General features: G+C 31.7%; 1 protein-coding gene across 1 annotated transcript in view; it reads left to right on the top strand.

Moving 5' to 3' along the window:
• Nucleotides 1-12,757, top strand: part of LOC113042611 (sodium channel protein type 2 subunit alpha-like) — a 55,571-nt gene that overhangs the window by 26,449 nt on the left and 16,365 nt on the right. Inside the window, exons 4-6 of the mRNA XM_026201589.1 lie at nucleotides 333-453; nucleotides 7,783-7,937; nucleotides 12,125-12,298. Coding sequence (XP_026057374.1) covers nucleotides 333-453; nucleotides 7,783-7,937; nucleotides 12,125-12,298 — 450 coding nt within the window. The remainder of the gene's footprint in view (nucleotides 1-332; nucleotides 454-7,782; nucleotides 7,938-12,124; nucleotides 12,299-12,757) is intronic.

The following is a 12,757-nucleotide window of genomic DNA, read 5'->3' as shown; positions in this document are numbered from 1 at the left end:
AACACTGACAAATTCTGCATTCACAATATAAACCTCTGACCACATGACACACAATAAGGTTTCCACATTGTCTTGTATTGACCGTCACTGAAGAACTAGATTTCATATTTCATTATTTGATAATAATACTAATTATTTATAGGCGTATGGAGTATTTTAGAAATGAATGAGTCAAGCTAATCCTCAGTCAAACTGACTAATTTGTAAATCTCTCTGAATCACAATGTTGTTTTGTTTTTGTTTTTAAAATCTCAGGAGTCCAGTAAGTGACTGGAAAGGTGAAATGTGTGATTCATTGGTCAGGAGATCTGATTGGTTCTCTTGGTTTTCAGAGAGACGACGCCAGCCTATCAGAGGGCAGCACAATCGACCTCAGGAAACCCGGCGAGGAGGAAGATGAATACTCTGAGACAGCCGAAGAAGCCATGGATCCGGAAAACTGCTTTCCTGATTGTGCGTAAAACAACATATTTAAGTCACAGCTGCGGTATTTACTCTGACGATCAGTAACAGCTTGATTCATTCACAAATCACACAGCACTAATCATGCAAAAGTCACATTCTTTTCCTCCATCATTTCCATCTAAACACATTATTTATTAATTTTTTTTTGCCAAATAGCTCAGCGCAATGACACTTAATTATATATATATATATATATATATATATATATATATATATATATATATAATATTTTTTAAACATAGATACTTTATAAATTGCTAAATTAAAACATTTAATTACAAATTAATCTTAATTTTTATGTTTACATGCTCTGCTTGTTTACATTATTTTTAGGGCCGGGACTCGATTAAAAAAATTAATCTAATTAATTATAGGCTTTGTAATTAATTATTTTCATTATAAATTGGTGTATTATCCTCCCCAATTCACTTTAGATTATTGCAAATATATAATATGACAAATATAATATAATATTATAATAAAGTGATATAATATTTACAAATTTTAATTTAATGCTGAATATAAAACTTTTCTTGCATGTCCAGATGTCCTTTTTCCAGATATGTTTTTGAAAAGTTGTTAATGTAATAATTAATTTCAGCTGTGGTAGATTCGGTTAGTTCATGGATTAAAAAAATAAATAAATCCTTATTTAGGAAATGCATGTAAAATGTGAGACTCCTGTTTACACTAGTTTCGAAGTGCAGGTGATTTGATATAAAAAAAAAAATTTTACCAGTGAACTGACATTTAAAAGGGCAATGGGGCATTAAACAGAATATCCTGTGTCAGCAAAGATTTGACCAGACCTGTCAGAGACGAAATGGTCCTGTGTTAATTTAATGATGACTGACTCTCCATATTCAATGCGTTGACCCTCCGGTCCAATCAGATGCATCCCAACATGCTAAAACCCCTGATCTGAATGCAGGAGCTGGTGAGACGTCTGCTGTGATGTAAGGAAAACGCATTCTTAGGTATTTAATATAAATTTACACTAAATGAAGAAAGCTATAGCCGGGGCTTAAGCTTTAAAGTTTGGTTTTACTCAATGAAGTCAATGAAATAGTACGTCAAATTTATGCATTTGCACCTTGCTAAAATGTTTTAGCACATTTTTAAGATATTTTGTTCCTAACATGTTTCTAGCATGTTTAAACGCATTGCTAGCATCCTTTAGCACATTGCTAACAAGTTTATATCTTGTATTAGCATGTTTTAGCATAATTTTGCACATTGCTTGCATATTTCAACAGGTTTTTAGCACGCTGCATAAATTTACCATGTTGCTAGCATGATTTAACATGTTGGTAGCATGTGTCTAGTATGATTTAGCATATTATTATCCTATTTTAACATGTTACTAGCATGTTTTGGCATTCTGCGGAAACTTTGCATGTTGCTAGCATGTCTCTAACATGATTTTGGACATTGTTAACATATTTTATCATGTTACTAGTATATTTTAGCATGCCCAAAAATGTACCATGTTGCTAGCATGATTTAACACCTTGGTAGCACCTTTTCTAGCATGATTTTGAACATTGTTAGTCTATTTTAGCACTAACATGTTTTAGCTTGGTGCAAAAATTTTACATATTGCTAACATGATTTAACATGTTGGTAGCATGTTTCAGAATGCTGTTAGAATGTATTATGTTGCCAGCAGGATTTAGCACATTGCTAGCATTTTTAGCATTCTATTAGAATTTAAAAATGCAAACATGTTTTGTAGTATATTTTAACTATTTAAACTTCAACCATAGGCTATATACATACAAAATTGTGAATGATTAAAATACATGCAAAATTTACCTAGGTTGGTCCAAAACATTAAGCTGTATTTAATATTACATTTGAACTAGATCAATAAAGTTTGATGACAGGTGTTAACAGATTTCTATGTCTTAACACATTTTGAGTTATGTTGCTAACATGTTTCTAGCTTTATTTAATATATTGCTAGCATCGTTTAGCACATTGCCAAGTTTTTAGCATGTTTCTAACACATTGCTTGCATATTTTTAGCATAATTAATCTTTTAGCATGCTGTTAGAAAGAATTAGCATGTTGCTAGCATGATTATAGTATATTTTAATTATAAAACGCTCACCATATTTCAAAATGATTAATTATTAAAAAAATATACATTTATAAAATGCACTTAAGTGGTCAAAAACTTTAAGCTGTATCTAACTTTAATTTACTGATAGCATCCTGGAGATTTTAACAATTTTTACTACATGCTGTTAGCACATTTCATGCATATTTTAAGCATAATTGATTAGTATCTTTAAGCATGCTGCTGGCATCTTTTTAGAAAGATTCTATTTGTATTTAATATAAATTTGAACTATAATATATTTTCATGGAAACTGAAAATAGCATATAATTACAGTAGACATTCAGTTCGAATTTAAATATATTCTTATTTCCATATTAATTACTCTTTTCAAAAATATGCTAAAGTGTTCTCCATTTTCAAAAGGATGTCTTTGTGTTCTGCGTAATTGCTCTGTTAAGTAAGAGTTTGTTCTGAGAAACGACCAACATCTGTCATACAGTGTGTGTGTGTGTGTGTGTGATGGAAATGTTACACAACCGTCTCAGTGTGCCTCAGATCTGCACTTTATAAGCTGTCGACTTCATCGGCCTACGGCAGAAAACGTTCAGATCTCTGCACTGGGTCTGTTTGAAGGAGTTAATGATTTATGGCAAATGAGCTGCCATGTATTTCCTCTGATAATTCTTGATCGCACATTTCAGCGGCGCTTGAGACGAGATCGGGTTTCTCACCTATAAATCGAATAATAGCACACTTTCACATGACTGAATTGAATCAGTTAACAGCTCTCTGTTGGAGAAGTCAAAAGGGCAGATTCACACATAGAGGAGACAGAGGCTTTCAGATGCTTTTTTGCCTAAAAACTTTGCTTTAACAAGTGCATTGCTTAAAGCACTTACTACTTAAAGGAGAAATCAATGCATGATGTATTAATGATGAAATGTATCATGCATTTCAGAGTATAAGTTGTGTTGCATGTTTATAACGATATACAGTATTGTTCAAAATAATAGCAGTACAATGTGACTAACCAGAATAATCAAGGTTTTTCGTATATTTTTTTATTGCTACGTGGCAAACAAGTTACCAGTAGGTTCAGTAGATTCTCAGAAAACAAATGAGACCCAGCATTCATGATATGCACGCTCTTAAGGCTGTGCAATTGGGCAATTAGTTGAATTAGTTGAAAGGGGTGTGTTCAAAAAAATAGCAGTGTGGCATTCAATCACTGAGGTCATCAATTTTGTGAAGAAACAGGTGTGAATCAGGTGGCCCCTATTTAAGGATGAAGCCAACACTTGTTGAACATGCATTTGAAAGCTGAGGAAAATGGGTCGTTCAAGACATTGTTCAGAAGAACAGCGTACTTTGATTAAAAAGTTGATTAGAGAGGGGAAAACCTATAAAGAGGTGCAAAAAATGATAGGCTGTTCAGCTAAAATGATCTCCAATGCCTTAAAATGGAGAGCAAAACCAGAGAGACGTGGAAGAAAACGGAAGACAACCATCAAAATGGATAGAAGAATAACCAGAATGGCAAACTCTCAGCCAATGATCACCTCCAGGATGATCAAAGACAGTCTGGAGTTACCTGTAAGTACTGTGACAGTTAGAAGACGTCTGTGTGAAGCTAATCTATTTTCAAGAATCCCCCGCAAAGTCCCTCTGTTAAAAAAAAGGCATGTGCAGAAGAGGTTACAATTTGCCAAAGAACACATCAACTGGCCTAAAGAGAAATGGAGGAACATTTTGTGGACTGATGAGAGTAAAATTGTTCTTTTTGGGTCCAAGGGCCACAGGCAGTTTGTGAGACGACCCCCAAACTCTGAATTCAAGCCACAGTACACAGTGAAGACAGTGAAGCATGGAGGTGCAAGCATCATGATATGGGCATGTTTCTCCTACTATGGTGTTGGGCCTATTTATCGCATACCAGGGATCATGGATCAGTTTGCATATGTTAAAATAATTGAAGAGGTCATGTTGCCCTATGCTGAAGAGGACATGCCCTTGAAATGGTTGTTTCAACAAGACAATGACCCAAAACACACTAGTAAACGGGCAAAGTCTTGGTTCCAAACCAACAAAATTAATGTTATGGAGTGGCCAGCCCAATCTCCAGACCTTGAGAACTTGTGGGGTGATATCAAAAATGCTGTTTCTGAAGCAAAACCAAGAAATGTGAATGAATTGTGGAATGTTGTTAAAGAATCATGGAGTGGAATAACAGCTGAGAGGTGCCACAAGTTGGTTGACTCCATGCCACACAGATGTCAAGCAGTTTTAAAAAACTGTGGTCATACAACTAAATATTAGTTTAGTGATTCACAGGATTGCTAAATCCCAGAAAAAAAAAATGTTTGTACAAAATAGTTTTGAGTTTGTACAGTCAAAGGTAGACACTGCTATTTTTTTGAACACACCCCTTTCAACTAATTGCCCAATTGCACAGCCTTAAGAGCGTGCATATCATGAATGCTGGGTCTTGTTTGTTTTCTGACAATCTACTGAACCTACTGGTAACTTGTTTGCCACGTAGCAATAAAAAATATACTAAAAACCTTGATTATTCTGGTTAGTCACATTGTACTGCTATTATTTTGAACAATACTGTATATCATGCAATTAATCTCAAACACACAAAAAACATTTTGGATTTGTGCTGGATGAGTAAAGTGTATCAGCCCAAGTTTATTTGTAATGCATACATAATGGAACACACATAATGCATTTTTAACATTCCCCATTAAATAAATAATAATAATAAATCTAATGTTGTTTATAATGAATGCCCTTATAATATATGTTCGGTTTATACTTATATTTTACATTCCTCTTCTGTTCTGAATACTGCTAAATTTAATGGATTTGTAATAAAGTGAGAGGAAACTAAATTGCTATATTAAAAAAAAGTAATATTTATTAACATTTTATTTTATTTACCAGTATTTTAAGTGTTTTTTATTTTTTTGTGATAATACAATTCCAACGTTTCTGTTTTATTTTATTTTTTTCAATGTAATTATTTGTTTCTCTCAACAACTCATTTCCCAGAAAATAGGGAAATTCTTTAAGGTTGGAAAACTTAAATGTTACAATTTGGAATTTCAACAGCATCCTTTGAAATAAAGATAGTGTACAATTATTCATGTAAAAACAAACCTTACATAAGAGGTGAACATTGAAAACAAACAACATCCTTAAAGTAATACTCAACCAAAATAAATGTAAAAATTTAAAATTACTGATAATAATAATACAAATACAAGTAATTATATTAAAAACAGGAAATTAAAAATAATAGTCAACTGAACAGTGCTATTCAATGGTAAGAGCAGAGTGTATAGAAATAAAGGACAAATTAATTATCACAATTTGCAAGAAAATAAAAAAAGAAACGAGATCTTTTCATATAATATTTTAACCTAATTCTTTCCAAATTTAATTTACTAATCAATTGGGTACTCCACATTTTTAGTGCAATATGTAATACTTAAATCAGTAACCTTAACTATAAGCATTATCCCATTGAATCCCACTGGTTACAATAGTCACCGTAAAGAAGGTTTTCATTTATTAAGCTCTAAAAATGTTACTGACTGCATTTTATGTAAATATGTGCAGTGTCACATGTTTAGTGGAAATTGTCACATGACTAAAGCAGTTTACTTCCTGTTTGCACCATGAGATGAAGGCTTAACAATGTATGTCAACATAAAGATATGACACATTACCTTTAATTAAGGTGTCTAGTATTAAAATATGAATTCACAATTATTCGGTTTTATGTTAGTAATGCAGACTCGGGAAACACAACTGTCTGGAGTCTGGGTTTCATGGGATGTTCTCTTACAAATCAAATTTATGAAGAGGCGAATAAAGCAATGAAGTCACCAATAACTCCAGACTCTGAGCTCTTTTGATTTTGCTTTGATGGCTGTTAATTGCTTGATGAATGGTGATGCCCGGGTGCTAAAATGTCTGATGCTGCCAATGGAGAGCAGGAGCATCGGTACAAATTGAGTTGAGAGAACCCTGTTACCATAACCCTGTTATTAAGTTTACAGGCAATAAGTTAATTTAGAGGAGCTCAGATACCAGTAATGGAGACTCTTTGACGACCATGCAAGGCTCAAATGGGATTTCATGGCAAGGACTCATTGTTACAGACAGCGGGCTTTCAGAGCACCAATGATACCGGCTTGGATTATGTCACATAAAAGCTTGAACGCAAAAACCAACAGATTAGCAAGACTAGGACATTTTACAGTAGCCGGACTCCATTTATGAGCCCAACTCTGATGATATCATTTATTTCTACTGATGTGTTTGTATTACACGCTGTTGAGCAGTTCAGCTATTGATCTCCACATCCTTGCTGGAGCTGCGTTTGTGATCTTTTGAAGTGTTTGGAAGCTCTTTGAAGTCTTTTGAAGTTTTTTCATTTGTTTTGAACAAAGAGGTTTGTGGAAAAGTCAGCAAAACTAGTGACCTCGTCTCAATTATAGTCTGAATTAATTCTGTACAACACGTGAATAATCTGTTATGAAAAGTTATATAGTTTGGTACATGTATTCTTTTATATTATTGTTATTTTTTCAAAGAAGTTTTGTTTTAAAATGCTACCGTGTAAATATTTTGTTCTGTAAATCATGGCAATTTTCTGTAACTCATCAAAAAAAAAGTTGCGCAATTTTATAATTTTAGAATTGACATTGGTTTAATGTAATTGAAATTATGTAGTTACAATTATTTGTACAAAATTTTGTATAAATTTGTTTAATATTTAATATGTAGTGTGGTTTAGTCAACCAGAAGCATTTTATTTTCATTTGAAAAACAAAAACAAAACAAAAAACAAAACAAAAGGAAAATATGTCATAGCATGGACCTTTGTAGATACTCCCACGAAATTATTTAAAAAGAATTATTTATACAACATTGAACTTGAATATTTTAAACATATTTTCTTTATTTAAATATATTATTTAATATATAAAATGTATTATTTATTTGAAACTTTTTTAGAATTCTATTTAGTTATATTACTTATTTAAAATTTAATTAAGTTTTACTAAAATGTCAGTCGGAACTTTTATTGAATATGGTATTAAGGTTTTTTTCTACAAGAAACTAAAATAAATATAAATCATACATTTTAAAATATGTTTTCATCATCTTGGAGCTTTCAATCATTTCAATTTCATTGACCCATTTATTAATCGTTAAACTTTTATGGTTTTGTTTTCCAGTTTGTGTACGTCGTTTTCAGTGCTGTGACATCAGCACATCCGAGGGTTTGGGTCGAGCCTGGTGGCGTCTGAGGAAGACTTGTTATCAGATAGTGGAGCACAGCTGGTTTGAGAGCTTCATCATCTTCATGATCCTGCTCAGCAGCGGAGCGCTGGTGAGATTTAATCTGTCATTTTTAGTTTGCACTGAATGTTGAAAACTTTGTTTCCCATGCAGTCAAAGTAGTGGGATTTGTTTCTTTTAAACCAATACACTATAGGTAAAATTGTAAACTTATAGATATCAAACACTTTCCCAGTTGATTAATTACAGTATATAAAGACATTTGTTTTGTATTTAACATGTTTTGAAATGTTATGTTTACTCGAATGAGGTATTATCTAATTAAAATGCACTAATTTGTTAACATTCCAGAGAATAAATATGAACACTGGATAAAGCCAGATTCAAAATTTTTGTTTGATTTTATTGACTTATTAGAGTTTAATGTTTTTACTGTGGGGATTTTGGATATCTACTTTTATCACTCTATAAATAACAAAATAATGTCAAAAGACAGAAAAAAACACATTTTAGCCATGCTTTTTGGAATAAAGTGTTGTATAAAATGAATTGAATGAAATATCAACAAACCCCACAGTAAAAACCATCAGAATATATAGAGAAATAAAACTCTAAGTTTTGGTGTATGTAAGTGCTGCTGAAATGGAGGAAAAACTTGTTAAAGATATGAATTGTAATTGAAATCTATAGACGCAAATATATAAAGTGCATTAAAATAAACATTCAAAGGTTTGAACTCTTAATAAAAAAGTAAAATGTAAAGAAATAGATAGTCCAAGAATGAAAATGGATTATTTACACATCCAAATGATGGTCCAAAACTGAATTATTATAGTTCACTGAAACGAAAACCATAAAAAAGGAAAGAAAGAAAAAATAACTGAAATAAAATAAAATAAAAAAATCTTAGTTACTAGTTCAATTTTATTTCATGAATTAAATAACTAAAAAAAAAACTAGGTAGACTTTTAAAAAATAGTAAAAATGTCCAAAACAACGGCATTACTAAAACTTTAACTAGAATCAAAATGAAAACAGTAAATAGGAACAATTTCAGAATATTAATAAAAACTATAATAATATCTCACATTTACAGAATTAACTATGTATTTGGATGTTTTCTTTCACCTAGTCTGAAAGAAGATATTTTTGGAAACAGAATTGCAAACTTGAGCAGTGCATGACGAAGCAATGTTTTTGCCTGTAGTGTCTCAGTAAAGTCGTCTTACTTGTGCGTTAGCTTGCTTCACTAACCTTATGACAGCTTTGACTTCAAACCAAGCACAGAAGCTGTCTCCCTCGGTGTGAGTTTGGCAGGAAGTGGCAGCTCACTTCCTGTTAGCTGGCCTGTGGCTGCCGATGGCCTGCTGACTGGTCAACTCATCCGACTGCATCTCCGTGAGAGAGCTGTCAGACGCCAGCAAATGTGCAGATGTCAGATGACACTAATCTACATCAACACGTGCCACGAGCTGTTAGCCGTGTTGTGAAATACTCACAGTCTTACTCATCCTTTCAAACAGCCGCTGTTAGTACTAAATTAACAGCATTATTCACTTCTTACCAGAGATTTGTGTGCTTTTTAGGGTTTGTCAAATTCTTATTGCTGAAAAATGTAATATTTAGTAACAATTTATAAAAAGTAACTTTCATAATTTTTTATGTATCATTGAAATTTTGGTAACACTTTAGAACAGGTAACACGTTAACTATTAACTACGACATTTCTCTCAATAAATTCTTAATTTGCTGCTTATTAATAGTTAGTAAGGTAGTCATTAGGTATTGGGTAAGATTAGAGATATAGAATAAGTTCAAGTAGAATAAGGCTTTAATATGTTCTTAATTAGCGCTAATACATGGCTAATATTCTAGTAATATGCATGCTAATAAGCAACTAATATGTGTAACCTAATTTTTTTATTGAATTGGATAATAGTGTGCATTCAAGTACCGTCATATTTATTTGTAAATTAAATTTAAATTTTTTCGGTCATGATTATTATTATTTTTTTTATAAATTCATAATTTTATGCACCAAGTGTGCATTTGATTATTCAAATGTGGCTGTAAAGACATCTACAGTATAATGTTACCAAAGATTTATATTTCAAATAAATGCTTTTTCCCTTGAACTTTCCGTTAATCTTTAAAGCCTGAGAAATAAAATGCATCACCGTTTCCACAAAAATATTGGGCAGTAAAGCATAATATTAGAATATTTTCTAAAAATTATGTGACACTGAAGAGACTTCTGAATATTAGTGTGCATATGTTTAAACTAAATTCATATGAACTACTAATGTTAAGCATTTATGTTATTTTAAAACTCAACCTGAAAGACTTTTTACTGAAGTCTGAGATAATTTTTTACAGCTTGACCTTTTTTATATTAGGTATTGATTAGAATAGTGAAGAGTGTCTCTAGGATAAAATATTACAAAGACAACTATTTGTTTTCTTTTATAATAACATGCACCATTGAATCATGCACAATAAGACGAGGAACATGTCTTTGTGTCGACTCTAAGCATTAACAGTTCTGTTTTTGTGAGAGTAAGCATGACACAGAAAACTGTAAATGCCAGAGCGAAAAATATATTCCCGCTCCATAGTATTATATAAGACTGTGCATTTCCTTAAAGATCAGAACCCTGCGTGTGTGACACACAGAGAGGGGCTAATGTCAGAGCTCTGTCTTACGGCCGGGTGCCAGGTGTGCGCAGGCCGGATGGTATTTTAGTGGCATTTACCAGCAGCTTCAGCAGGCAGCTGTTCTCTCAGACGTGCACTTGAATGATTCACATGAAAACAGAAAGTAAGCAGAAAATGCGAAACAGCACAGTCTGCAAAAAGCAGCGGCGAGTTCGGAGGACGCAGATGTTTGGCTGGACATCGGTGCATGTATGTTCAGTAGAGTAGAACCACTCCGACGAACAATCTGGACTTAATAATGAGGAAATAGATCATCCAATCAATAACTTATCCTAATGGTGGTCGAAACCAGGGTCATTATAGATTACTACTAAAACCATTTAGAAAAAAAACTATTTGTTGTTGTTTGAGCTCCAGATTCAGTCCAGTGATATAGTGCTGTTCTAAAATAAAAACTGAGGAAATTGAAGTTATGTTATTTCAGCAGCATAGGCGACATTTCTCATTTCCATTTAGTTTAGTTAAATAAAATAACTCAAATGGAAATCAAAATGAATAAAAAACTATTTATAGACATATTAAAAGTACTAGTAAAAATGACAAAACAAACAAACAAACAAAAAACTCTTTGCTAAATCTAGAGTTAAAATGAAAATGGAAATTATAAAAATAAATTAATTAATTAATTAATAAATAAAACTTTAATAATATTTCAATTATATTCATATATATTCAGTTAAACTGTACCAAAATAACATCATGGTTATTAAAGTTAACTGAAATTATATACATATATATATATATATATATATATATATATATATATATATATATATATATATCGTACAAATAGCAAAAATCAACATTACTAAACCTTTAACTAGAATTAAAATGAAAGCAGAAGATATAAAAATAAAAAAAACAAATTCAAAATATTAATAAAAATTGGTATAGTATCTCAGTTATATTGTACGAAAATAACAGTGAGCCAAACAAGGGTTATTATAATTTACAAAAATTTTAACTGTAAAACAACAAAGTAATTTCTTAATATGTTTATTGTAATAAAATAAAATAATTATTTAATTTATTAATTAGTTTCATCTACTTTTCATATGCAACATTTCTCATTTTAAAGTAGTTTAACTAGACGTACAAAAATAAATAAAAAATAAGCAAAAAACTGCATAGAAAAAAACAAACAAAAAAACATTAAAATTACAAATGTTGACTAGCTGAAATAAAATAAGTTTTAAGTTTTTTTTTTATTATTATGTTGTTTTGCCAATTAATGTGTGTGGTAGTTAATTTTTTTTTTAAGTTTAAGTTAAGTTTACCCTGATAATAGTATCTCAGTGATACTAAAACATTAATGATCCAAACCCAAATGACTTACTTTCTTTATAAAATAGCACATAATAATGTCATTAATATAAACATCACTCAAATAAAACATTCATGCTGCTTTTTCGTCATATTTCTATAGATTGTCCCAGTCTTCATCCACCTTCACAGTCAAATGTGTTAATAGCGTGAATAAGACACAGAAGTTCTGTAGGTCTTCAGAAGTCTTCTGTAAGTGTGGTTTAACACACTGCTTCTTCTATATCTCTCTGTTGAAAGGCATTTGAAGACATTTACATTGAGCAAAGGAAAGTGGTCAAAGTGGTGCTTGAATACGCAGACAAGATCTTCACCTACATCTTCATCTTGGAAATGGGTCTGAAGTGGATCGCCTACGGTTTCAGGAAGTACTTCACCAACTACTGGTGCTGGCTGGACTTCCTCATTGTGGATGTAAGTGCATCAATTTACTTCCCCAGCGTTTGATTGCAAAGTGCAGCGAATGAAAAACGGCAGAAGTGCTTTATTATAAAACATTTACAATTTCAGGAAGATTGAATGAGCTCGGGTTTACAGAGAGCAACTTTTGTATTGTATAATAATCAAATCAGCTTTCCAGCACTTCATCAGTGACATTAAAAGATGATGATTTATAATTATTTTAATGTTGTTTGAACTCCAGATTCAGGCCAGTGATACAGTGCTGTTTGTTTTGGCTTTATATTTCAGTATTTGTACACTTGTGCACATATTTGGGTTGTTTCTGGAAACTTACACTGAAAAATAATGCGGTAGGAGTTCCTCTAAAAATGTTCACGGATTTCATAATCACAAAGAAACGGTAAAATCTTGTAATCTTGTAAAACACAATTCTCCAGAAAACGTATATAAGTTCATATAATATAAATTTTT

The sequence above is a fragment of the Carassius auratus genome, chromosome 24, assembly GCF_003368295.1.
Source record: "Carassius auratus strain Wakin chromosome 24, ASM336829v1, whole genome shotgun sequence".
Lineage (NCBI taxonomy): Eukaryota > Metazoa > Chordata > Actinopteri > Cypriniformes > Cyprinidae > Carassius > Carassius auratus.
The sequence above is the reverse complement of the archived record's forward strand: the minus strand, read 5'-3'. Positions and strand labels throughout refer to the sequence as shown.